At 54.8% G+C, this 26,390-nt stretch overlaps 2 protein-coding genes across 4 annotated transcripts in view; both read left to right on the top strand.

The window, feature by feature from the left end:
* Window positions 1-7,106, top strand: part of TRAPPC10 (trafficking protein particle complex subunit 10) — an 83,452-nt gene extending 76,346 nt beyond the window's left edge. For all 3 annotated transcript variants that reach the window (XM_037158146.2, XM_037158148.2, XM_037158149.2), the window contains 3 exons: window positions 2,498-2,675; window positions 4,893-5,087; window positions 5,325-7,106. In XM_037158146.2, coding sequence (XP_037014041.2) covers window positions 2,498-2,675; window positions 4,893-5,087; window positions 5,325-5,563 — 612 coding nt within the window. In that variant the 3' untranslated portion in view covers window positions 5,564-7,106. The remainder of the gene's footprint in view (window positions 1-2,497; window positions 2,676-4,892; window positions 5,088-5,324) is intronic.
* A 2,408-nt stretch (window positions 7,107-9,514) lies between these two features.
* Window positions 9,515-25,505, top strand: PWP2 (PWP2 small subunit processome component). Its single transcript, XM_037158218.2, has 21 exons — window positions 9,515-9,608; window positions 11,305-11,417; window positions 12,538-12,632; window positions 12,999-13,098; window positions 13,873-14,016; window positions 14,953-15,088; window positions 15,372-15,589; window positions 15,929-16,072; window positions 16,608-16,678; window positions 17,133-17,269; window positions 17,760-17,908; window positions 18,070-18,217; window positions 18,358-18,508; window positions 19,370-19,550; window positions 20,546-20,693; window positions 21,142-21,250; window positions 21,835-21,900; window positions 22,816-23,034; window positions 23,145-23,295; window positions 23,534-23,608; window positions 24,975-25,505. Exons 1-21 carry the CDS (start codon window positions 9,591-9,593, stop codon window positions 25,159-25,161), a joined length of 2,760 nt encoding a protein of 919 aa, XP_037014113.2. The 5' UTR covers window positions 9,515-9,590; the 3' UTR covers window positions 25,162-25,505.
* The last annotated feature ends 885 nt before the right edge of the window (window positions 25,506-26,390 follow it).

Genomic DNA, 26,390 nt, shown 5'->3' with positions numbered 1-26,390 from the left:
GTTACGTGGGGGTGGGAGAGACTGAGTTATAAAGACCTATTGAGTTTTCTAAAAGAACAAAATATTGTAGAAGTTCACTTAATATTGGGAAGGTTTCTGTAGAGTCTGTGCATGGAGCCAAAAGAAGCCTTGAGCTAGGTGAGCAGGTAGTTGTTTTCTGTCTCTTCAGTGAGATTGTTGGGTTTTGTTTCAGGTAAAGGAAGTGAAAACACAGTTGACCCTGAGCAACTTGGGGGAGGGAGGGGTACCCACTCCCATGCAGTTGAAAATCCGTATACAACTTTTGATTCCTCCAAAACTTAACTATCAGTAGCCCACCATTGACTGCCTTACTGACAACATACACAGACTATTAACACAAGTTTTGTATGTTATGTGTGTGTTATACAATATATTGTATTTTTCCAATAAAGTAAGCCAGAGAAAAGAAATGTTATTAAGAAAATCATAAAGAGGAGAAAATACATTTACAGCATTTATGGGGGAAAATCCATGTGTAAGTGGATTGCACAGTTGAAACCCGTATTTTTTAAGGGTCAGCTATTCACAATTTTGTGGTGTCTCCTTTTCTCCTCTTTACTGCTGAAACTGTCAAACAGCACTTTGAGAGACCTTTGTGTTTGAGAGTCTTTTCAGTACATCCCTTCAATCAAAAGACTGTTTGTTTCATTCCTTCTGTTTTATTTCACTGTCCGTTTTAGCTTCAGTGTTAAACATGACCATGGGCATAACTATTGTTTTGCAGTGTTGTGCAAACAGGTACCTTTTTGATGCGTTAATAGCAACCGAACATCAAATGTCACATAGTAATCTCTGCAGAAATGTCATCTGCTTTGCTTGCTGCAGATGATTATTGACTAGTTAGCTGTTTTCACTGGTACTTCTATCTTTTTTGCTCCCTCTTCTAATGCAGAGCATAGAAAAATTTTTCTTTAGAGCTGTGCAAGCTGAGTAAAAGGCCAGAGAAAAATGTCTTGTGGGTTGTTCTTTCCAGGAGAACAAAAGAAATGTTCTGAGGACCAGATATGTGGATACCACTTTTTAAAAAGCCTTATTGGGACATGACTTATATACCAGGAGGTTCACCGTTGAAAGGGTACATTTGGTTATGGGGGCGTGCTGGCAGCGGTGCAGCCGTTACCTGTCCCTTTGCACCTGCACGTGCAGGCGTCTCGTGTCCAGTCGGAGCGCCCTCCAATCAGTAGAAGCCTCGCCCCCAGAGGGGCGTGGCTGGGTGTTGGATGGGCAGATCACCACTCGAGGCCCATCAGGGGTTACCGCTTGGCTTCGTTAGCTCCCAGGAAAATGTGGTACCTCGGCAGCAGCCTTTCTAAAATTCTGAAGTCTTTTTTCTTTGAACATTTTACAATACCAACGGAACACTTGAAATCAAATTATACTGTAATTACTATGTGTGCCCGTTACATAAATTAACAGTCAGTAAGTGGAGTGCAGGTCACTGGGTGGTGAGCTGCGGTTCCACAGCAGACCACACGGGGATGGAAACAGAGAAGTTTATTAGGGCGGGGGCGGGGGGGGGGGGCTCTGCACTCCCTTCTGCGGGTCTGTGGGTGGAGTGCTTGGAGGTTCCTGGGCTGGGGCTGGATTGGTCAGTTCCCGCCCAAAGAGCATAATTAGTTTTTGCGTGCTATGAGATGGAAAAGCTTGAAAATCATTAATCCAGGGCAGGAGGGGCCAGGGTCCGTTTAGGGTCTTTGCCAGGCTCTGGGCCAAACAAAATGAAAGGGGAGGCAGCAGTACCACGGCGTAGCTAAGCTACACTCTTGACAGTATCGACAGTATCATGAAAGGAAGGAGGCTTACCTTCCCCCAAGTGGCGGTGGCAGCGATGGCGTGCGGCAGGTGTGCATTAGTCCTGCGCAGGCTTTGGGTCTTCGTCCTGGGCAGCAGGCAGGTGTTGGGTGGGTGTGAGTAGGCACGAATACCAGGTAAACGTGTCATGGAGAAGGAAGCATTGAAGAGGAAGTTCATTATGACTTGATATTGGATGACACTGGAGAACGAACACTAATTTTGTCAGTTGCGCTAATAGCATCATGTTTTGGTGAGAAAAGACCCATGTTTTTAGTTGTACACACTGAAGTGTACACGGTGAGATGACGTGTTGTCTGGAATTTGCCTAAAACACGCTAGGTGAATACGTCAGTGTAGATGGATAGCCGAGGAAGCGAGTGAGCGCCGCGGTGGTGGTCTGGGGTTTGGGGAACTGGCATGCAGAGAGCGCTGCACTGCTGTGCGTGCTCTGAAACGCTCAGTACTCACTGAGGCAGGACCGCCGGGCCACCGCCTTGTGCAGAGGAGGCCACGGCTGCTTTGCTGGCCACCTGCTGGCACCAGGCACAGCAACTGAGCAGACGTCTCCTCCATTCACTTCCAAGTCTGTGGGCAGCACCTTGCCTGTCGCAGGGCCTGCGTTTTCAGATCTGTCTCCAGTGTGATGCATCTCCTCTGTCCTCCTCTCCCCTCTCCTGTCCAGACGCTGTACGACGTGAGAGCTGAGATCCTGCCCCCTGCGGGGGCCGAGCTCTGTAGGACAGGCTCACTGTGCGCCCTGGAGGTGTCCATCACGCGCCTCTCGGACCTCCTGGAGGTAGACAGGGACGAAGCTCTGACAGAATCCGAGGAACATTTTTCCACCAAGCTCATGTATGAAGGTAGGTTTGAGGCCTCTTTTTCCCTGTTGTGCTAATCCAGTGCTCCAAGTGACTGTGTCCACTCTCTCACAAAGTGTAGTGTTCTTTGTCCAAAGCGAGAACGTTTTAGAATTAAAAGGTCTCATTGGATGTTTCATTCTCTAATGTGGTCCTAGGCTCACAGGAAGTTGAACTTGGTTGTTATGGAGTCGTTCTTCTAACAGGTTTTATCAAGCAGTTGTTGGGTTCAGGACTAAGCACAGCTGACACGTGGGGCTGCCCTTCCCTTTCTCCCACGACTCGGTCTTCTGTTCACCCCTGAAGTACAGTCCCAACTCCGCGTAGCCGGTCAGGTGTTCTCTGATCATGGCTCCCGCCCCTTTCCCTCCAGCCCCCTTTCATGCTTCCCCCTCCCTGCTGTGACCGCCACAGGGACCCGGACGCACCCAGGCCCCCTCATCACTGATCGCTCGGACACCCCTTGGCAGCCCTCCTCCCCAGGGCCTGGCTCCTTCAGTAGCAGGACTCAGTTTGGAGGTTCAAGACCCTTTATTCTCTAGAGAACGATCGAGGTGGGGGAAAAGGTAGAGAAGCCAAACATTTATTTACTTACTTAAAGATAAAAGAACTGTTTTCCAAAACAACAACAACAAAAAGTAGCGAGGAGAATGACATTAACTCGAGTTTTCCTGCCTGCTGCATTCAGTCCACAGTGATATAATAGTATTGGTGACGTACATGAAGAAGCTCCAGTCTCTCGCACTTACAGTGGGAAATGGGAGGAATATTTTAACAGCCTTCCTGTAATAGATGGCCTTCTCTGATGCCACACCAAAGCTCAACAGGTGGCAGTTTTACAGTCCAGACCCTGTGCAGAATCCGAGCTCACGTGAATGGGCCTTCCATACCGGGTTTCCTGGAACCCTTCTGTCTGCCCCGCATTTTGAAAGGCTTTACCCATCCATGTGTTGGTCCTGCGGCATCTGAATCATGCAGATCCTCTCAGGGCTGGTGACTCTCATCACGTACTGTCACAGACTCACATTATTCCAAACTCACACCGAATTCATCAGGATGGTCTGATTACAGGGACACAGTCAAGTTCACGATGGCAAGTGCAAATTTTCCAAAATTCTGATTTGTAATGAGCGTTTCAGATTGTGTCATTGGCCCCTTCTTTGAAGTCACAGGCTCATTTTTCAAGAAAACATCTGCAAAAACCCAAGACTGAGTGGCCACAGCTGGCGAACTCGTGGCGAGCTCGGCAGTCCAGCACCCTGCTCTGTGCGACGCCCGTGTCCCACATCGCTGGAGACGGCGAGGCTGGGGAGGCGGGTGATGGTGCACGGGCTTCTCTCTGCTGTTCGCAACTTCTTACGAGCCTGTAATCATTTCCCAAAGTTAAAAAAGATGTGTACTTAAACTGGAGTATGAAAATGGCTTTGGTCTACCCTGAGGACCCCACTGTAGGAACTGCTGCTCCAGTGTGTCCCTCCTCGATGTCCCTTGCCCACCTGTCTGTCCCTTGCACACCTCTGTATGCCCTTCACCACTCATCCTGGGAGGTGCGCCCACCTGCAGGAAACTCACCTCTGCAATGCCTTCTTTGCTGCTCGTGGAACTTGTGGTCACATGCTCCTGGGCTCTTGCCTTATGTCCCCATGATCCAGTTGCTGTGACCCCTTTGCAAGGTCTTCTGCTTCTTGAGGACAAGAACACTATCCGATGTACTTTGAAGTGACCAGTCAGTTAGGTGTTTGAATTCCACTGGACTACACACAGTTGTGTTATAATTAGTGTTACTAATAACACTGTGTATTTAGACTCTTAGTGGCAGTTGGGATTCAGACAGACCCTATGCTCTGATGTCAGCACTTAGAAGATGCCGCCACTTAGAAGATGCCCCTCCTGGTCCCGCTCCCATTCCTCATGTAGCAGCCAGACAGCCATGCTCTGGAAGAACCACACATATAGGTTGTTGCAAAGTGACTTCAGTCAGAATTGAATCCTTGATCGTTCACTGATGAGAAGAGTGATTTCTCCGGGCATCGCCATGTGTCTTGGCTACTCCACTCCACCATTTGTGTCTGACTGGAATGTGTGGTCACAAGATGCGGAGACAGAGACCTGTGTCTCAGTTTGGGGTTTTGTACCAACTGTGAGACTGTTGATGTTTTTTTTTGGTCTGAACGTGCGTGCCCTTTTCTGGGTAATGGAGCATTTCCCTCTTGGTTTCAGTGGTCGACAACAGTAGCAATTGGGCAGTGTGTGGGAAAAGTTCCGGAGTCATCTCCATGCCTGTGGTCCCTCAGGCCACGCACAGAGTCCACATGGAGGTGATGCCCCTGTTTGCGGGTTACCTGCCCCTTCCCGACGTCAGGCTGTTCAAGTACCTCCCGCATCACTCTGCACACTCCTCACAGCTGGATGCTGGTAAGGACTCCGTGGTGCAGGAGCAGGTTTGCTGTTCACAGCATGTTCTCCAAGTCTGGGCTGCAAGCCACAGGAATCTGCTCTGGAGCTCAGTCCTTTGAGGGCCCTCACTCTAGGTTTCCTGTGAGGGGTTGCCTCAGTCCACCTGCCGCTGCACTAAGGGTGGCTTGCTACTCCCCAGGGTGGGTCAGGGTCCGTGGCTTCGAGGCCTGTAACTCACCTCCTGTGTTTTTGCAGATAGCTGGATAGAAAATGACAGCCTGTCGGTGGACAAGCATGTGGACGACCAGCTGGACAGCAGCAGCGTCAAGAGCAGGGGCAGCGTGCACTCGGCCGCCAGCAGCGAGCACAAAGGCTTGCCTATGCCCCGGCTGCAGGCGCTGCCGTCCGGCCAGGTCTTCAACTCCAGCACAGGCATGCAGATCCTGGTCATCCCCAGCAAAGACGACCATGTTCTTGAAGTCAGCGTCACATGACCAGGCCTCGGTGAACATGCCCAGACCTGGTGTGAATGCACTCGAAGGGATCCTGACTCGATTGTTCTCCATGGTAATGTTCTAGCTCTAACCACACCTGGAGACTCTGCCTGGCCATCGAAGCATCAGACGGGCTCCATGTACAGCTGGCCACAGAGTCCAACTTTTAGTTTGTGTTGTCAGTGGTGTAAGGTTACTTACCACTTTCTCACCTCCCTGCCCCTGTGCTGGTGTCCTCCAGTGCTGGCCCTGAGCCCGCTTCCTTACCCTCACTCCCCGCTCATGCGAGCTCTTCAGAGGGGTCTCCCCGCTGGGCAGCCTGCAGTCTGCCGGTTCTTCGCGAGGTCCACGTGTCTTCCAGGGAGACTCTCGGCAGGCCTCTCGGTCTCAGTAGTGATGCACGTGTGCCTTTCTGGTCTCACGGCTGCCTGGTCTCTGGACCACGTGGATTTGTCAGTCTCCTAAGGGGTAACACAGTCCTTTACCTCAGCTCATCTAATTGTGCTTTTCTAGAAAAACCCCCTTTTAGGGCAGGTAGGTGGGACTAAGGGTTGGGGTGGGGAGGGAACAACCCCTTCTGTGCCTTGGGATGTCGAACTGGGCCGACCCAGAGCACCCATTAGCTGGAGCCGTCTGAAAGGTACTTTGAGAAGACCAGAGCAGGGCCTAGGGAACAAAGAGCTCGGTATTGAAACAGTTTAGGGAGAAATGTTTCTGGGACCCTTTTTCCCTCATGATGTTGATTGAATATCATATGCACTTGAAATTAAATATATATTTATTTTAATTATATATGTGAGGGTAAATATGTTGTGTTTCCTCTCACCTTCAAACTTAGAGTCTTTACATGTAATTGTAACTGTATAATCAATATTTTTCTTTTGCACCTTAAATCCTAGAAATTAGGAGTTCCCATTTGAGTGACAGTTGGAGGGGTCCTCTCGGTGTGTTTCTAGTCGGGTCGTAGGAGGGACAGAAGTCCTGGAGTGTTCTCTGCTGGTCCGCTAAATTGCAGTCATACCATACCGACAGATTAATTTGCTTTTGGTTGTAAATGTAACTGTACATATGGTTGATTTATTATTTTTAAAAGTACAAACTAACTGATGTAATGTTTATGTATAAGTTGCACCAAAAATCAAGGACAGAATAAATATGTGTTTGTTTTTATTGGTGTGAAAGTCACAGCTTGTAAATAAGTGATGTATGTATTAAACCTTTTCCAGCTTTCCAAAGCGATGTATTTTTGTATATATGAAAAAGAGAACTCTTAATTCACTGAGAAAGTGCTATTGGGGTTGAACTTGACCCGATTAGTGCAAGAAAGGGTGGGGCCTCGTGTGAATAACCTCAGATGTGTGAGCCTTCCAGAAGGAGCCTCCTGCAGCTGCTGCCCGCCCGGGCTCTGCAGCGGGCTCGTCCCCTGCCCGGGCAGCCTGGCGGGGTGGGGGTGCAGGGGTCTTGTCGGTGCACACACAGCAGAGCAGTCGCCATCGCTTTTCTGTAGGTTGTCTGTCAACCCGAATAAAGGCAGTATGATTTCCCCCTCATGTCTTTTTCATTTATAGAAATCGGAGAAGTGTGTGAAGAAGGTAAGTATTTGTGTGTTTCACTAAACTTTCCAGAAATTGGTCTTCCTTATGAGCAGCTTAAAACTAATAAACTTGGTCAACTAGTTGGGCAAATTAAAACTTCAGCCTCTAATGATGGTTTTTGGGTTTCTAAAATAAGCTTGTTTCATTGTAAACATTGACGATTGCCCTTCATATCTACCAAGCCCTGTGAATGAATAGATCCTTGAGATTTGATTCCATCAGAAAAGCTCTAATCCTTGTGGTCGGCCTCAGAGCTAAAGGGACTGAGCCTCCGTGGGTGATGTAGCTTTTCTTCTTCCTTCGGGAAGGGACAGTGTGGTTTAATGGTATCCTTATTTCTGTTTGATTTTTGTGTCTGGGCTCTAATCCCAGGATGAAATTCTCTTAACGGTATAGATTTAAAGGGGAAAAAATGAATGGGAAATCCAAAAATTTTAGGGTGATTTTTTTTACTGTCCCAAAATGCAATGAAATCAATCACAGGTTTGTTTTTTGCCCTAACTACCCAAAAAATCTTTTGCAATATAAGTTACATGACTGCCTCTTAACATATTTTTTTTGTTTTTTACACAAAAGAAGGATGTCACCTAAAATACCATTTTCTTTTTAACTAAAAGGCTATGATTGGATTTTTGTTGTGTTTAAAATAAAGTAAGTCTTACGGGTTTGGGACAAGCTGGTTATGTTGATAAAGATGAAGCAGCTGTCAGATAATTACGAAGCCAGATATAGAATGTACATCTAAAAAAACCGGAATATGCAGCTACTTTGCAAATGTGTGGAAATGTAAATATTAGCCAAAGGAAAAGAAAGTTATAATTTTGGTGAATTTCATGGGGTCTCCTATGATTGGAAAAATTATAACTCTACTGATTCTAATGTGAAAATTGTTGTACTTAATCTGAAAATGACTTCTACCTACAGTTTCATTGTCAGCACAGGCTGTAGTGGGCTGGATTCCTAAATTATAAGTTGATGAGAATAGATATCCTGTAAAGAGCCAGTAGAGAAAATATACACAGGCTTCTATTCCATTTTTCTTTAGTGTTTAAAATAAGGTTGTTACAAAATTAAACACTCCAGGTGTGTATATAAAATGAAAAGTTAAGTACTTTTTATAAAAGAACAAACTAGGCTGATATAAATGTTTCACTGTCAACTGTGATCTTTAAATCCTACATGATTTTAAAATTTGATTTTTCATGAAAATGCCCCTTACTCTAAATTTATTCATCTTATACACCAGGCTATAAGACCAGAAAGCATTGTTAGTAGAATTTGTTGGGATTCTGTGACTGGAAAAGGTAACAAGTTGGTGACTTTGACACTGCAGGTATTAATTCCATTTTCATGGTTTACTATGAAAGTCATTTTTCACATTACTCTGTAATATATTGTTAGACTAAAACCATTGTATTAAGACTGTTTAAAATGTAAGCATTATAATTCTGAAAATACACATTTTAAGAAGAAACTTTGCTGATTGGAACTTTGTTCTTTTACTGAGTTAATTTTTTTAAAAAATTTATTTCATTTTAGAAAGAGGGGAAGGGGAGACAAAGGAGAGAAACATCAATGTGTGGCTGCTTCTCACCGGGCCCCCTACTGGGGAGCTGGCCCACAACTTGGGCGTGTGCCCTGACTGGGAATCAAACCTGGGAACCTCTGGTTCCCAGGCTGGCGCCTAACGTGAGACGCCCCAACCAGGGCAAGAATTTTCTTGTTTTCCCTCCCTGATCCTTGTTTCTGATTCCAAGTTTAGATTATTCATTTTGGGGGAGCACTAGGGGCTTCATAATTTATTGCCCTCTCACAAGAACTAAGACATTTGCTTCAGAGGTTTATGGGGGGGGGGGGGGTTGTAGACATTTGCCAACCAAACGTTTGACGAGGTAACTAATTGCCTCCGAGTTGTTTGGTAGCATAGATAATACAATTTCTTCGGAAGAGTGTAGTTTCCAACTTATTCTGAGTCTCGTTCTGCTTTTGACTATCCTTTCATAATCCGAAGATATTAAATAAGCCCGGGTGTCCGATCACCTCATCCCCCTTAGCTCGTGAACAGTTCTAGCTGAAGTCTAGTCCTGCTCGGGTGCGCGGCACCGGCTGGCGGGCACCGGTTGGGGCGCGCGGGCTCCAGCTGGGGCGCCCGGGTTCCGGCTGGGGCGCGAGGGCTCAGGCTCCACCTCCGGCTGGGGAGTGGGCGGGGCCTGAAAGTCCTTATGGCTGGGGCGGAGCCGGAGGCCCAGGCTCCGCCTTCAGGTGGGGCGTGGCGAGCTCGGGGGTGGGGGCTGGGTCTCCGGTTCCGGCGGCGCCTCACCTCCGGGCCAGTGGGAGCGCTGTGGCGAACGGCGCAGTCGACCCGGAAGTTCTTGCTGCTGAAAGGCGAGCGGGCACGGAGGGTGTGTAGCTGCACACGTGCAGCTGCCGCAATGAAATTCGCCTACAGGGTGAGTGTGGATGCGAGTTGGCACGCGGTGTCTCTCGGCTGCTGCGGGCCGGGGGTCCGTGGGGCGGGGAGGCAGGGGTGTAGGTACTAAAGACCTGGTTTTGGGGGGCTAACTAACCATGCCTGGGTGGGCTCGGCGTCCGGCAGCACTGTCCTCACCATGTAAAGTGAGGTAGTCTGGGCCGTGTGGGGTGCAAGCGACAGCAGCGTCCTGTATCCGGAGGGAGGGAAGGCGGGCCGGAGAGTAGGCTGCGGCTTGTGGCAGGTAGGCCAGCCCGGAGCTGACATCCCGGTTACCAGAGGCCGCGGTGACGGAGAAAGGTGCTGGCGCAAATGGGCGGAGAGGTGCGGCTGAGCCCACCTGATGTCACTCTGTCGTCGTCTTGCTCCACGGCTCAGGATCATTGATTGCGGCTGACCTGCTGGTCCCATTTCTCCAAGGCTGTTCTTTTGCAAGGGCGGATCATTCCTCCTGGTCGGTCTCTGCTCGGTGCAGGCCCCCAGCGGCTGCATCCCCCACTCGCGCTACTCCAAACAGTCTCGCACCCCCACCTCACAACCCCCTCATCCCCCGCCCCCTGAGAGAGTGCTCCTGTAATCCAACACAGTGGGTTCGTGGCTTGGAGTATCTGCGCCAAAGGGACACAAGTCTTGTTGGAAGAAAAAGTTTTGTTTTTACTCGTGACAAGTAGAGGAGACGGGAGTGATTTCCATATACACACTGACTGGTTAATTACTTGTTGATACGTTCTTTGCAGTTGGCTAAACTTACCCATTTGTGGTTCCAGTAAAGCTCATTTGCAAAATACTTTGCAACATTTTAGCATTTAGTAAGAACCGCCCAGACATTGAGACCCTTGTCATACTTAACATTCCCTTGTGACCCAGACCTGGAGGGGCTTCATCACTGTCCTTGTTCCTCCCATATCCAGCTCCGGGCAGAGCCTGCACCTCATCCGCTCTTTCCATTCCTGGGGTCACCTCTGTGGTTGGGACACCTTTACCTTCCATGTAGAATAGCATAGAAGGCTAAATGGCTTCTCTGCTTCCCTTCTTGCCTCCATGGTCATCGGAGTGGCCTTCAAAAAGTGGGAATTGGATTGTGGCGTGCCTCTGTTTAAAACCTCCTCAGATGGCCAATTTCTGCTCCCACCCCAACCCCCACCTCCCTGAGGTTCTCAGGGTTTCTGCTGGCCTGCAGCTCCCAATGCTGACCTGGCTGGCTCCTCTTTCAGGGTCCAGCCCAGGTGGCCCCCTCAAGGGTTCCTCCTTGACCACCCTCTGAAATGCCTCTGCCCCTCCCACTGCCGGGGTTGGCTGGTAATCTACTCTGTTCAGGAAGCCTTGAACCCAAGATGCACCTGGGGCGCTGTTTCATTGCTGCTGTTCTCTCCTCCACCTGGCAAACATCTTCCTGCCTGCAGAGGCTTCCCCGATGCTCACAGTGCCCATCAGCCACCTTGGAGGGAGCTCGGGGCTCCTGGGGATTGACTGGGCTCACTTCTCCTTCCTCTCTCTCGCTCAGGGCTGGGCCTTACAAGCAACGGTAAGGGGGATGACTGGAGGGACCCCAGGAATGACCAAGGACCCTGTATAAGCTCTGCGCCATGGCCTTGACCAGATGCATCACTTACCCCTTTTCCAGGGTTGAGACTCTGCATTTTCTTTGTATTGAGAGAGCTTTGTTTTTTTTCCAGTTTTCAAATTTGCTGGGGACAGTCTATCGGCGTGGAAACTTAAATTTTACATGTGATGGAAATTCAGTGATTAGTCCTGTGGGGAATAGAGTCACTGTATTTGACCTTAAAAAGTAAGTACACTAAATTGATATTGCAATTTTTTTATAAGCAAACTATAAAAATCGATGGTGTTTTTCTCCAGTCCTCTTCATAGTACCCCTGTTAGTTATGAAGGCAGCCTGAGATGGGGGCCACAGGGTTGCAGAGAATCTCTGGGCCAGTTGTGGAAGTGGCTGTAGGAATCCAGTTTCCTCAGTCTAGTTCTTCAGCTAAACCCTGGGTTTCTAGATTGTTGTTACCTTCGAGGTACGATCACGTGCCACTCAGGCAAATCGTGTGGGAAGGCAGCATGGGAGCCACCCCGGACCCCTGCCCAGGCAGCGCAGCGCTCACTGCGCATCAGTCTGCTTGCTCGGGCGTGTGCTCTTTGTCCCGAACCAGAGCGTGTGGCTGCTGTGTTCCTTTCTTAAGGGAAGGACTCCTGCATGGGCTGTCACCTATTCCCAGACTTGTGTGGCCCAAGCAAGATCCTCCTGGCATGGAAGCTACCCGGGTTCTTGCTCTGCAGGCCTCAGTTTCCCAGTCTGTAAAATGGGGCAACAGTGTGAGCATTCTCTGAGGGCCCTTTGCTGTAGTGCCCAAGAGCAGCGCCTGTGGGGGGTGCACCCAGGGCCGGCTCCTGGCATGGTCATTACTGTCACTGTTTTGGGTAAGTGACATGTGACAGGGGCTCTCTAGGGTAATTATCACATGTTCACTGAAGAAAAATTGGAAAATAAAGTGAAGGACAAAGTTAGCATCGAACCCAATGGTTACCCATTACTTGTTTTTCCATATTTGTGCATTTTCTGTAAAAACAGTTTTAATGATGTCCTGCCCTTGTGGTTAATCCCTCCTGTTTGACAGTTAGCTTGTTTCCAGTTCTCTCACTTTATACAAAAACAAAAACTTCGGATGCAGTCCTAGAAGCAAAATCGACATGTCTGAAGCCCATTTTTAAGGTTTCTTTGCTGTGCCAGTTTTTCTCCGGGGATTTGTCTGCTTCCTTTCCCTTCCAGGGAGCAAGGATCAGCCATGAGCTCTGGCTCAGGGGACAGGAGGAGCATACCATGGGGGCAGGTAGCCTGGTGGTCCCAGCTTCTCTTTCCGATGACACGAGACCAACTCACAGCTCTGTTTTTTACCTCTCAGCAACAAGTCCAACACTTTGCCCCTGGCCACTCGGTACAATGTCAAGTGTGTGGGGCTATCCCCAGACGGCCGTCTCGCCATCATCGTCGATGAAGGTAACCACCAGTCACCACAAGAGATAAGAGATGGTGGTGCAGGGGGGTGACCGATGGCACCAGTTGGAGGGGCAGATGTGGGCATCAGGGTGACACAGAGCTGAGTCCGGAGCCTGCTGGGGGTGTGGGCCCGCTTAGTCCTCTCCCCCAGTTGTTTTCACACTGGGCCCCGGTGAGGGTGTGTGCGTGCGGCGTGGGTGTGCCTGGGCATCCTCCCTGGCCGTGAAACCTTGGCAACAAGGTGGGGCTGGGCCTCCTGTGCCAGGGGCATGCTTCTGGAGCCTTGGTACCGACGTGGAAACACGCAGAACGCCCTGCATTTCAGCTGCATGGCAGGTGGACACAGTGGCCCCTCTCGTTCTCCAGGGGGGAATGCGCTGCTGGTCAGCCTGGTCTGCAGGTCCGTGCTCCACCACTTCCACTTCAAGGGCTCTGTGCACAGCGTCTCCTTCTCCCCCGATGGCAGGTAAGGTCCCGCCCCCAGCTCAGGACTGGGCGTTGTCAAGGTCTGGAGCTGACCTGGAAGAGCTGACCTGGAGGGCTCTTCCCATGCCGGACGTCACTGTGGGAGCCTGTGCTGGGCCTCACGTTGGCGGCGCAGACGGGTCCTGAGCCGAGTGCTCCACGGGGTCTGGGTGCCTGCAGGGCTGCCTGGCCTGGCCTTTCTGCTCCCCCTGCTCCAGGGCAGGAGGGCACGCCTGTCTCCAGGGCAGGCGTGGCCCTCGGAGGGTCTTACGGCCTCCAGACGGTGAGGCTGTGAAGGAGTCACTGGCTTTGAGGCTGTAGTGAGGAGGGCATTGCATGGGAACAGGTCCAAGGCCTCTGAGAGGGAGGGTTTGTTCCTGGGCCCACCAGGGTGTGCCACAGCGGGGAGGGGGGCGTCAGGTTTTGGCTGTGCCCCCCACCCCATGTTCACACTCAGAAACCCCTCAGAGCAGCATCCGAGGTGGTGGCCACTCCTTGGGACCTGTCATGCAGGGCTGGCGTCTTCATTTTGGTTCCACCAGGGCTGTCTGAGCTTGTCCCGACTTCCAGGAATGGGCGGCCGGAGGGAGCGGGAACTCTGCCCAGGGCAGGAGTGTGGGCCCCTCTTCCCCGACTCTGCCTACCCATCCTTCAGGGGCTGGAGAGAGGCAGGTTGCCCGGTTTGCCTCGAGTAAGAGACTGACCCCAGAGTGGGTGAGCTGGCCTCAGGACTCTCACTAGTGTGGAATATTGACGGCTACTATTTCTGCCACAGGAAATTCGTCGTCACAAAAGGCAACATTGCTCAGATGTACCACGCCCCTGGGAGGAAGCGGGAGTTCAATGCCTTTGTCCTGGACAAAACCTACTTTGGGCCGTACGATGAGACCACGCACATTGACTGGACAGATGACTCTAAGTGAGGCTTGGCAGGGGTGGCCGGGGAGCCTGGGAGGGACCCCTCGTTAGACAGGGAACACCAGGTATCCACTGTCACCTTCTGACGTTCCCTTTGAAATGACCTCTCCCCAGCCTTGTGTGGTGCTGGGTGCTGGGGGGGCTCCTGGCTGAGTTAGGGCCACACTGCCAGGTGTCGGTCACTGGAACCAGAGAACAGAATGGGGACCCTGATGAGGAAAGTTGTAACCCGGTGCATTGTGGCCGAGTTCGTGCCATCGAATGTCTCAGGAGTCACGGCCAGTGGGCGAGCTGGCAGGCGCCTCCCAGCACGTGTTCCTCAGGCCGCTCAGCCCACCCTTTCACAGCCGCCGTCCCCAACCATCCCCAAAGGCACCTGAGCGTCGCTGGCTGTTTCTCTGCTGCCCTTTGCTCTGCGTCCACGGAGAGGTGGGGCTGGCAGTGGCTGATCTTTTGTACGTTGGACCAGTGGGTCTCGTGTCCTGGGCCACAGTGGGAGACATGGCCCCCAGGCACTGTGTCAGTGGGAGAGGACGGTCTTTCTTTTCTGAGGGACGGGGCAAGGGCGGGTGCCCCGAGACTAACCCTTGTCTCACGAGGCGCCCGGGTCTGGCTCTGATTGCCGTGAGCAGTTTGCTGCCGTTGGGGTCTTTCGGGGTGGTCAGGGAGGCTTGAGGAGTAGGTTCCCCAAGCAGCACTGAACAGGCTCTGCCATCAGTTGTCGGGGCTCCCCTGTGGGGACTAGCCCCCCGTGGGGGACTACCTCTCAAGGAAGGACGGTGATACATGCGCACCGAGGCTCCTGGTCCTGGTAGATGCACAAGGGGATAGCCAGTGCCCCTGGTCTGTCCCCCGCCCACCTCTCTGGGGTGCCCCCCATGCTCAGCGCAGTGCCTGGCTGGCAGCCCTGAGGACGAGCTGTGTTTCCTGTGTCCAGGTGCTTTGCAGTCGGGAGCAAAGACATGTCCACGTGGGTGTTTGGGGCCGAGCGCTGGGACAACCTCATCTACTACGCCCTGGGGGGGCACAAGGACGCCATCGTGGCCTGCTTCTTCGAGTCCAACAGCCTAGATGTATGTCCCTGCCCCCAGAACCCCAGCTCCACGGAGTCCCACGTCACAGCCATGGGTGGGGTCCTGGGCCCTTCCCTGTAGATGGAGGTGCCGCCTCCATGGAGGTCCTCCTGGGTCAGCTGGGGTCATCGGTGGCTGTTCCCCGCCCATCAGGAGTTATCTCTCAGTGGGTGGGGGCAGCTCCGCCAGAACCCATGAACAGGATTCCTGTCACGGCTGCCTGTGGGCGATGTGGGCTTGGGATCTGGGTGACTGGCACCTATGTGTGTGCTTCCAATTGCAGCTCTACACCCTCAGCCAGGATGGAGCCCTGTGTGTGTGGCAGTGTGACACGCCCCCGGAGGGCCTGAGGCTAAAGGCCCCCACGGGCTGGAAGGCAGACCTGCTGCAGAGGGAGGAGGAGGAGGAGGAAGAGGGGGAGCAGGAGACCACCGTACGGGGGAAAGCCACGCCGGCCTTGGAGGAGCAGAAGGGCAAAGTGAAGTACTCTCGGCTGGCCAAGTAGGTCTCTGGTCCGCAGAGGGTAGAGGCCTTGACCTTCTCAGGCTGAAATGTGACATGGACGGTGCATCATTGGGGCAGGGACCTAGAGCACAGGGAACAGGGGAGGCTCCAGGGCACCAGCTGAGAGCCTGCCTTGAGTCCCGAGCGTGGAGTCAGGGAGGCTTGGGGAGTGGAGAGCTGCGGGTGCAGAGACGGGGGAGTTGAGGCAGTGCATTCGGGGCTGGCTGACCATGTGTCCAGCGTGGAGGGAGGGCTGCGACCTCTGGGCTGGGGCTGTGGGACCAGCCCGGCTCTCTGGCCCTCTTTCCACCACTCTGCCATCCCCCATCTATTTAGGTATTTTTTCAATAAAGAAGGAGATTTTAATAATCTGACAGCTGCAGCCTATCACAAAAAGATCCACCTCTTGGTCACTGGTTTTGCTTCTGGAATCTTCCACCTTCACGAGCTCCCGGAGTTCAACCTCATCCACTCCCTGAGGTGGGTGCCTCTGCTCTCTCTGGTTGGTGTAGTTTACGGAAGTCTGAGGGGCTGGTGGCAGGGGACAGGTGGAAGCCATAATGTGCCTGCCCTGACCTCAGGCCGGGAGTGGCCAGGAGGCTTCCTGGGACAGCTGCCCTCATCTTTGTCCCAGCCAGGTGCATGGAGGGTTGGAGGGGACTCGGGTGCTGCTGCCCCGCCTCATCTCACTGTTGCAGTCCGCTCTCCTGGGCTTTGGTCTGTGTGTAGGTCACGCCATTTTTATTTTTCATTTTGTTTTTTACCTTCTGTTTGGCATTGCTATTACACAGAAAAGGTTGAGAGACTGGTTTCACAAAATCACGCAGCTTTGAGGCTTTGAAGGTTGTGCAGGGCTCTGGGTTTTTGAAGTTTTAAATGAGTGGAATAGTTTTACTGTAGTAAGTGGGTGGGGAGACAGTGCGTGGGCCAGAGGAGAGTCCTGTCCTTGGTCACCAGCCATCCAGAGGGTGGGCACAGGGGGCTCTTGTGCTCACTGAGTCCTGCTTCTGTTCAGCATCTCAGATCAGAGGATCGAGTCCGTCGCCATCAATAGCTCTGGAGACTGGATCGCTTTGGGCTGCTCAGGTTCGTCTTCCGGCCAGACTATGTAAGAACAAGAAGCAGCTTCTGCGCCGGGACACCTGCCAGCAGTCCCACTTGGTCCCGGGACCCTCCGGGCCCTGGGAGACACCTTCCAGGGCCTGCCGGGAGCAGAGTAGGTCAGCAGTGGCTCATGTGAAGGAGCCGTCTGTGAAACTTCCAGAACGAGGCTGCTCCAGTGGGCCACAGCATGTGCCTGCATTGTGGGCCATTCTGCTTGCTAGTGATTAGGGGGCCGGTGTGTCTGTGCGGGGGCCCCGCACTCAGGAGAAGGGTGATGGCGGCCTCTGCTCCAGGGTGGGGTGGGCGGTCACCATGCCAAATCAAGTCTGGGCCACGTAGTCCATGCAGAATCTCACGGGCAGTTGGTACCTTTGTCTGCCCTCTGGGTGGGGTGTAAGAGCGGGTCCCCACCCCCACCCCCTCATGTGCCCCCCAGGCCTGGGCCAGCTGCTGGTGTGGGAGTGGCAGAGCGAGTCCTACGTGCTCAAGCAGCAGGGCCACTTCAACAGCATGGTGTCCCTGGCCTACTCCCCCAATGGGCAGTACATCGTGACCGGCGGCGACGATGGCAAGGTGGGCTGTGTTGCCTTGGAAGTGGGCTGGTCAGTGGTGAGGGAGCATGGCCTGGGAGGAGCTGTGGGGCCCTGTCCCTGTCCTGTGGGCCAGGCAGTGGGGCCAGGCCTCAACTATGGGGTCTGGCCTGTAGCTCTCAGGCACATGTCTCATCTGGGCTCATGAAAAAGCACCTACAGACTTGCAGACCTGAGTGGGGAGGGTCCAGGTGTCTCCCTGATTTGGGCTTGGGCTCCCACGTGTAGCTGCTTGGCTGAGGGCCCTGTGGGGCTCAGCACCACCTGATATGGACCAGTGCTCGCCGCATCTCCCAGGGTGACACAGGACCCCCCACACATAGTCCACAGCCCTCCCTCACATGGGGGCAGTGGGAGGAGGCAAGGAGCAGGCAGGTGGTCTCCCCAGGCCTCGGTGCCCACACGGGGTTCATGTGGGTGTGAGAGGAGCAAGCCCCAGCCGGGGCCCACCTGTTCCTCACTCCCTACCACAGGTCAAGGTGTGGAACACCCTTAGTGGCTTCTGCTTCATCACTTTCACGGAGCACTCGAGTGGGGTCACCGGCGTGACCTTCACCACCACTGGCTACGTCATCGTGACCTCTTCCATGGACGGGACTGTGCGGGCCTTTGACCTTCACAGGTGACCTTTCTGCTCAGACTCTGGCTCAGAGCAGGTTGTACCTCTGCACTGGGGTTTGAAAGGGGCTCAGGGTGAAGCTGCAGCCTTCAGGCCCCAGGAGCAGCAAGGCATTAGGGACCTCAGCGAGCGGTGCTGCCCTGGGTCTCCTCTCAACCCGGCAGGTATCGGAACTTCCGCACCTTCACGTCCCCGAGGCCCACCCAGTTCTCCTGCGTGGCAGTGGACTCAAGTGGGGAAATCATTTCTGCCGGGGCCCAGGACTCCTTCGAGATCTTTATCTGGTCCATGCAGACAGGCAGGCTGCTTGAGGTGAGGCCCGCCTCTCCTGGGAGCTGTGTTCCAGAAGGGTCCGGGGGGCGGGAGACATGCCACCCACAGGAAGGGCACCTCCCAGTGGGACTGCCCGCAGACGCTCTCTGCTCTGAGCCCTCCTCTGTCACTTGCTGCAGGTCTTGTCCGGCCATGAGGGGCCCATCAGTGGTTTGTGTTTTAACCCGATGAGGTCGGTCCTGGCCAGCGCCTCCTGGGACAGGACGGTGCGACTGTGGGACATGGTGGACAGCTGGAAGACCACAGAGACGCTGACTCTGACCTCGGACGGTAAGCTGCGTTGCGGGCTCCGTGGGAGGAAGTCTCGGCCCAGGACAGGAAGGCCGGGTCTCGGCGTTGGTCCTGCCCACCTTGGCTGTCTCTCTGGGTGTAAACCCAGGACTCCCAAGGGCCCCACCGCTGTCGGGGTTGGCGATGCAGTCGTGTCACTTTGGGTGGGGCTTCCCCTAGGACAGCGAGTGGGGGCCCAGGCTGCAGCTTCCTGACACTTCCTGCACTGGCTGGTGGGAAGCAGCAGATGCAGCGGGCCCCGCAGAGCCCCACTACCACCCGTGTGCACACAAGAAGCTGTCCCCATGCACAGCCAGTGCGGTGTGGACGTCTTGTCTGTGACTGCCCTCCACTGCGGCGGCAGAGTCGACTCGTCACAGCAAAGGCTGGGTGATTGCCAGCTGACCCTGCACAGAACACATTTGCCAGCCATGGCACTCCGGGGCCCTGCGGGGTTCTCTGCTGTCTGCTGCCCACCTGGCCGTGGTTCAGTCTCTTAGCAGCCAGCATCCTGCGTCTTTCTGGGGCTTCCTCACTGACCTCCGCCTCCAGTTAGCCTGTTTCCAGTCTGTATCCACCCTCTGCCCTCCCACCTGGCTGGCCCTTGCTCAGTTCTTCTTAACCTGTTTTGTGGCCAAGCCTGGACCCCCCCTGTCCCAAGGCAGTTGGGGCCCTGTCTGCACGCCAAGCAGGTGTGGCCTCCCTCCTGTGGTGGGGCATCTCGGAGAGCTAGTGTGCCCCCTTCACCACCCTGCTCGGACCACCCCCTCAGGGAGCTGGTGAAGAGGACAGCCACGGCGTGGCGCGTTGGCTGGAGCCCAGGGCCTTGCTCAGGTCCTGATTCTGTGCATCTCTTTCCAGCTCTGGCTGTGACCTACCGCCCCGACGGTGCAGAGCTGGCGGTGGCTACACTGAACTCACAGATCACCTTCTGGGACCCTGAGAACGCTGTGCAGACAGGCTCCATCGAGGGCAGGCATGACCTCAAGACCGGCCGGAAAGAGCTGGACAAGATCACCGCCAAGCACTCTGCCAAGGGGAAGTGAGTGCCTTGGCCAGGGGCTGGGGCTCTTGGCAGGTGGGGTGTGGCCTTGGGGGCGGGGCATGTTCCCTGGGGCTCTTCCCCCACAGCAGGAGCACTGAGCTGTGCTGGGGCTCCGTGGGGGTCAGTGGCCGAAGCGTCCTAGCACTTAGTCTGCCTGAGCTGCCCTGCTCTGAGTGTCGCAGGACAGGCTTGTGTGGACGCCGGTGTTCGGTCCTCGTAGGTCTGTACCTAGACGTGGAGTTGCTTGGTGACTTAGGGTGACCCTTTTTGAGGAACTGTGAGCAGTTTTCCCAAGATGTGGCACCGTTTCCCTTGCCCCTAGCAGTGCAGGGGGGGTTCTAGTTGCCCACCTCCTCACCACCGTGTGACTGTCTGTCATTCTGAATCGCAGCCATCCTGGTGGGTGCGAGGTGGGGCCTCGTGGATGTGATTCCCATTTCTCTGAGGACAGACAGTGCTGAGCATCTTTTCACGGGTGGGTTGGCATTCGATTGTCAGCTTTGGAGAGATGTGTCTCCGGAGCACACACCCATTTTAACCGGGGTGTCTGCCCTTCTCACTGAGTTGTAAGAGTGCGTGTATTCAGGTGCAAGAGCCTTATGGGGTAACAGGATCTGCAAACATTTTCTCCCGTTCTGTGGGTTGGCTTCACCTTCCAGATGGTGGCCTTTGGAGCACAAAGGTTTTCATTTTGAAGACATCCAGTTCAAAGGGCGGCCTCCTTTGTATTCTGATTTCAATGAGGACAAGCCCTAACGTGAGCCATGCGGCACTTTAGGGCCGAGGTGGTGCCTCCCAGGAGGCTGAAGTCCACGCCCCACCTGGTGGCGCTGTTGCTTCAGAAGCAGCAAGACTGAATGTGGCGGGCTGCGGGTGTAGCGTCCCGCTGGTGTCCAGACCATGAGCCGTGGAGACTGCTGGGGAGCATGGTAGGAGGGCCACGTGTCGGAGGTCCCCGGGCGGTGACTGAGTGTGAGTCCCCTGCACTGCAGGGCCTTCACCACTCTGTGCTACTCCGCGGACGGCCAGAGCATCCTGGCAGGAGGCATGTCCAAGTTCGTGTGCATCTACCACGTCAGGGAGCAGATTCTCAGGAAGAAGTTTGAAATCTCTTGCAACCTGTCTCTGGATGCCATGGAGGTGAGCGAGCATTGGGGGCTCTGAGGCACGAGTCCACGGGCTTCTAAGGGTCCAGCATGGGGTTGTGCTGGGCCGTGGTGTGAGCCCATGAGGTGGACAGCTCGCCCCCTCTGAAGTGCTTCTGGGAGGAAGTGTCCTTGGCATTCGCTGAGGACGGGCCCGGCAGTCTGAGGGAGCAGCCTCACTCCTCCCAGAGGCCCCTGGGAGCCTTCGAGGGCTGAGCGAGAGACCCTGACCCTCCCGGTGGCGGCACTGGCCCCTGCCCGGCAGTGCCAGGCTGTGAGGGAGGTTCTGCCACGAAACTGGCTTGTCACCATCTCTTCTCAGGGCCCCTGTGTCCTGTGTGCATTCTAGGCAGGGTTTCAGTGCTTGCATACGTGAGCGAAGGTGGGGAGACACATCCCCCATCTCCCACCTCTGAGGATGACATGTCTGAGGTCTCTTCTAGGAATTTCTGAACCGGAGGAAAATGACAGAGTTTGGCAACCTGGCGCTAATTGATCAAGATGCCGGGGAGGAGAATGGAGTCACAATACCACTGCCAGGCGTCAAGAAAGGTGAGCAGGGTCACTCGTGTCCCCTGCGGACTTGGCCACAGCAGGCCACCCTGCTCCTGGTTCTTTGAGTCACTGAGTTTCGTTCCATGGGGATGTATTATCTGTTACAAAAAGAGTTTGAAAAATAGTGCCAGAGAGGATTTGCATGACGCCTCCTGGGGAGAACCAGCCTCCACTCCAGAGCTGCCTGGTGTGGCCGTGTGGCGCGGGCACTGCACCAGGTGCCTGGCTGAACGGGCAGGCGGACATGGGAACCCTCACCCTGCCTTACAGCCCCGGCTGGGGCAGGGTCACCTCCTGGAACAACGGAGCCGTTTGCTGGCCAGGCGCACGTCCTGGGAGTGAGTGTCTGCTCCGACAGCTCATTTGTGCAGGTCAGAGGCGCCCATGGAGCAGCATCTGGGAGGCGGGCACAGGGCTCTCCTGCTGCACCTGTGGACAGGGCTGCGGGGCCCGGGGCTGCCTGCCGCTCCTGATGGGCCCATAGCCACCCGGCCAGTGAAGTGACTCTGGTGGTCCCCTCTCGGCAGGCGAATGGCAGGGGATGTGCTGCCCTGTAACTGAGTGGTTCCTTTGACTTCCAGGTGACGTGAGCTCTCGTCACTTCAAACCTGAAATCAGGGTGACTTCACTCCGCTTCTCTCCCACCGGTGAGGCACAGCAGGGGGTTGTTGGTGTTGGAAGGGGTGGGGGTGGGGGTGGGGACCCACGCTGTGCAGGACTGGCTCCCAGGGTCCATGTCGGTCTCAGTGTCTGGCTAGCTCTGGGCCTCGCTGTCCCCCATGCTTAAGACGTGGTCACCTTTGTCCTCTGGAGGATGGCTGTGAAAGCTGTGGCCTCACACAGGCTGGGCTTGGAAACCGTAAGGCAGGCGCCTGCTCTGAGCACCCTTCATGTGTGCTGCCCACCCAGCCCCGCCATCCAGAGTGCCCAGCAGATCATCTCTGATGGCCGTGGGGGCGGGGCAACACCCCAGGCCTGGGGCCTACTGACCAGAGCACAGCAGGGCTGCAGAGGGCCTGTCTTCAGTCGTTGATAGCTGACTCTCCAGCACAGACTGAGTGACGAGATCAATATGGCGCGTGGCAGCAGGTGGCATGGTGCTGCCGCTGTGTAAACCAGGGGTGCAGACTGCAGCTGAGGGACAGGTCTGGGGACCACCTGGTTTTATAAGTAAAAATTTATAGACCAGCCGCGCCGGTTCACGTGCACTTTCTGTCCTGTGGTGGCGTTTGAGACATTGCAGCAGAGACCACACGGCCTGCAGAGGTGGAAGTACATACCCTTGACCGGAAGGGCTGCCAGGCCTGCTTGTGCGAACAAGGCGGGAGGGCCCGTGCGCGTCTGCTGCTGTGTGCCCACAGCGTTCGGGTGGACAGCTGGCAGCAGGACACAGGCGCTCCTGCCAGAGGGGCTGGTGGCCAGGAGCGTAAGGAGGACATCCGCGCTCCTTCCTGGGCTGCTGTGTTGGGGCCTCGGGAACATGGTCAATACCTGTTCCTTCAAGTAACTGAGGAAAAGTGAGAATAACTGTTCAGGAGCCATGTGGTTGCTTCACTTCGCAGGGCGCTGCTGGGCAGCCACCACCACCGAGGGGCTCCTCATCTACTCCCTGGACACCCAGATGCTCTTTGACCCATTTGAGCTGGACACCAGTGTCACCCCTGGGCGCATCCGGGCGGCACTGCGCCAGCGGGACTTCACCGGGGCCATCCTGATGGCTCTCCGGCTCAACGAGAGGAAGCTGGTGCAGGAGGCCCTGGAGTCGGTGCCCTGGGCGGAGAGTGAGCGCCGGTCCTGGCTGGGGCGGGGGGGAGGGGCAGGTGCAGAGAGGGGCTTTTCTCCTGATTGGAGTTCTTTGCAGAGTGACCGTGGACTTTCTCTTTTCTTACAGTCGATGTGATCAGCTCTTCCCTCCCCGAGTTGTATGTGGAGAAAGTGCTTGAATTTTTGGCTTCGTCCTTCGAAGTGTCTCGCCATCTAGAATTCTACCTTATATGGACTCAGAAATTGCTCATGGCCCATGGACAGAAGCTGAAGTCCAGGTACAATGTGCTTGTCTGCTCGTCCTGTCGCTTGGTCAGCTGGCCTTTGTAGGTATAGAGGGAAACTGCATGGAGACCTACCGTGAACTGAGGCCTGCGTGTGCATACACAGCATGAAGTGAAGCCTCTGCATGCACATGTGGTGTGGTGTGAGGCCTTTAGACGCATACGCAGCATGTGACGCGAGGCCGGTGTGGCTCTCCACACTGCCGAGCACTAAGGGAAGTCTCCTCTCCAGAGCAGGGCAGCTGCTGCCGGCCGTCCAGTTCCTTCAGAAGAGCATCCAGAGACACTTGGACGATGTCTCCAAACTGTACGTTCTGCCGCTGTTGGTGGTGGGCAGGGTGGGGCTTGTATCATCACCAGCTGGCCCACACCTGGGTCTGCTCCCTGTGTCACCTCATTTGGGGACAGAAGGTACCAGGGCTGGAGGTGCTTGTTCCCTCACTGCTGGTGAACTAAACCTGCTGGGTCTGCCCCTCATAGGGGTTCTCGAGGTTGGCCAGCTTCAGATGAGGCTTGGAGTTGACAACGAGGAAATCACCCAGTGAAGCCAGGAGCACTTGCTGCAGTTGGGAGAGCGGGGCGGGCATGCTGTGGTGGGGTCCGAAGCCTTCAGCCTTCTGTCCTCAGGTGTTCCTTACTCTTTGGGCACTGTCTGGCCCCTCCCCTGAGGCCGAGTGGAGCCTTGGAGGCCTCACGGGTTGGCCTCTGGCAGTGGGGCCAGGAGGTATTCCCTCCCTGCCGTTGGTTGGGCGAGTGGAGACGGGTGGGTTCTGAGGTGCTGTTGTCGGGATCGGGCGAGGCATCCCAGCCCCATTCCTGAACTTGTCTCTGCCTCATGTCTGGACCCAGGGGACCCAAAGTCCTGTCTCCCGGTTCTTCAGTCTGAGTCTAGAACAAGCCCTTGCTCCCTGAGGCTTTTCTTCCTGAATGTCCTGGCTGCCGCAGGAACACCGAGTCGGGGAGGGGCTGAGTGGGCTCCGTCATCACCACCGGGGCCAGCCTTCCTCTTGTGGACAGTTCTGTGACCCCACAGACCTCCGTCCAAGCAGCCAGCTGCCTCCTGTGAGATCGACTCGTGGCTCTTTCGGGGGATGTGAAGGCATTCTTTCTTGGACTTTGCGTCTCTTTGTTGCTGGTGTTGGGGTACAGCCGGCTGCTGTGTCCCAGTTTAGGGGGAGGCTCTGTCGGTGCTGCCAGACTGCGAGTCTGCGTGGAGTTGTAGATGTACAGCTTCACTTTTTTCTCCCATCCTTTCCCCATTTAGTTGTCCCCCCTGGTGGTTTCCTACATTGAAATGATCTTTATTCTCTTCATGTGGGCAATTAGGGTCCATCTGGTCTCTAAGCCAGTACTTCCTCAGATGTCGGGTGGGACTGACTGATGAAGTTGTGTGTCGGATCCAAGGAGGGGTAGGGGCAGTGAGGCCAGACCAGAAGGACTGGGTCTTGCAGTCCTCCAAGGCCGCTGCCTCAGGGCTGAAAGGAGTAGACACCAGCGGGCCAGGGCAGGGATGAGACGAGGAAATGCGTGGGGCCGGTGAGGCTTCATGCAACCCGAGGCTGGTTTTCTCAGTGTTACCAAGAGGGTGGAGGGGGGGTGCCCGATGAGCCAGGGTTTGCGGTGGGATTGAAGTCACCACTGCTTTCACTAACGTGAGCTGTGCACCTTCACAGCTGCGACTGGAACCGCTATAACATTCAGTACGCTCTGGCAGTTTCCAAGCAGCGGGGCATGAAACGCCCCTCGGAGCCGCTGGGAAGTGAAGAGGAAGCGGACGGGTCTGACAGCGACGACAGTCTGCACCTCCTCGGTACAGGAAGACATGGGCAGGGGGATGACAGGGACAGACTGTTGGTGTAGAGCCAGCTGGGTCGCAGGCCGGTTTATTTCAGTGAAGACCCTGGGAGAGAGAGAACCATGGCCACCAGGGCCCAGGAAGCGAGTGGAGGGCAGGCTCGGGAGCTGTGCCATCGTCACCGAGGACTCGCTCTTCATGTAAGGACCACGCATCTGAGAATGAGCCACTGGGTCCCTGGTCAGCACCGGCTTGGCACACAGGGCCCGACAGTGTGGGCCAAAAACGCCGAGCTTTTGCTAATGAAGATGTCTTTTAGAGAGGCCAGTGGGTCCATTCATATAGACTTGTGGACTTTGTGTGCAAGTTATTTATATTTCTTCACAATAAAGTTTTGGTGATAAATTTAGGGATAAAAAAAAATATGGGGTTTCCTAAAATGTAACTATGGATGAAGTCTGAACTCTGAATTACGATGTTTGTAATGTATCCTGAATGGAACTGTCATGCTGCCCAGCCTAGGCCACTGCTCCATAATCTCTCCATGGGGTCGGGGCAGGGGGCAGCTGCTTGCCTCTGACCTCGGAGAAGGCCCACATGGGCCTCCTGGGGAGCTCACTAAGACCTGCGGTGCCAGCTCTGCCCTGCGGCAGCCCTTGGGAGGGGTCACTGAGAGTGCCTTGGACCAGCTTTGCTACAGCCAGGTAGCAACAGCAGTGCTTTCCAGAGTGTGCAGGAATGGTGACTGTGGGCCCCATCCCATTGCTTGTCAGAGGTGTGGCCCACAAGTCACTAGACGGCCTGGCTCCCCTGTGCTCCTGAAAGTGGACACGTGCCCATCTCCCTCGCCTGTTGTGAGGCCTCAGGCCAGGTAGGGGGTAGTGCATGTGACACCTGGCACACCAGTATCAGCTGCTGCCACCACCACCACCAGCAGGAAAGCCCTCCACTGCCAGCCTGTCTGCTCTTGGGCTGTGTAACCCTCTGTCCACCCAGTGGCTCTGCCCCTGGGTGTTGGTTCCTACTCATCATCCCCACCTGTGACAGCTCAGGATAAAGAGGCAGTCAGTCCCTCCTCCTCCTCACTGGAGCTTTCTCAGTAAGCTTCCTGTGTGCAGGGTGCTTGCAGCTTGAGCAGCCCCCTGGTGGTGATGGGAATGCGAGGTGACGCTCAGCGGGCTGCGTCCAGCTGCAGCAACGGCCCTGGGTTGTGTCTGCCGGGTTGTATTCTGCCGTCCCAGGCAGTTGGCCCACAGCCTCGAACTGTGGCCATTGAAACTAAATTTTTTTTTAA

Source organism: Artibeus jamaicensis, unplaced genomic scaffold (genome assembly GCF_021234435.1).
Source record: "Artibeus jamaicensis isolate MK-2021 breed Jamaican fruit bat unplaced genomic scaffold, CSHL_Jam_final scaffold_474, whole genome shotgun sequence".
NCBI lineage: Eukaryota > Metazoa > Chordata > Mammalia > Chiroptera > Phyllostomidae > Artibeus > Artibeus jamaicensis.
This window is presented reverse-complemented; position numbering and strand designations above follow the sequence as displayed.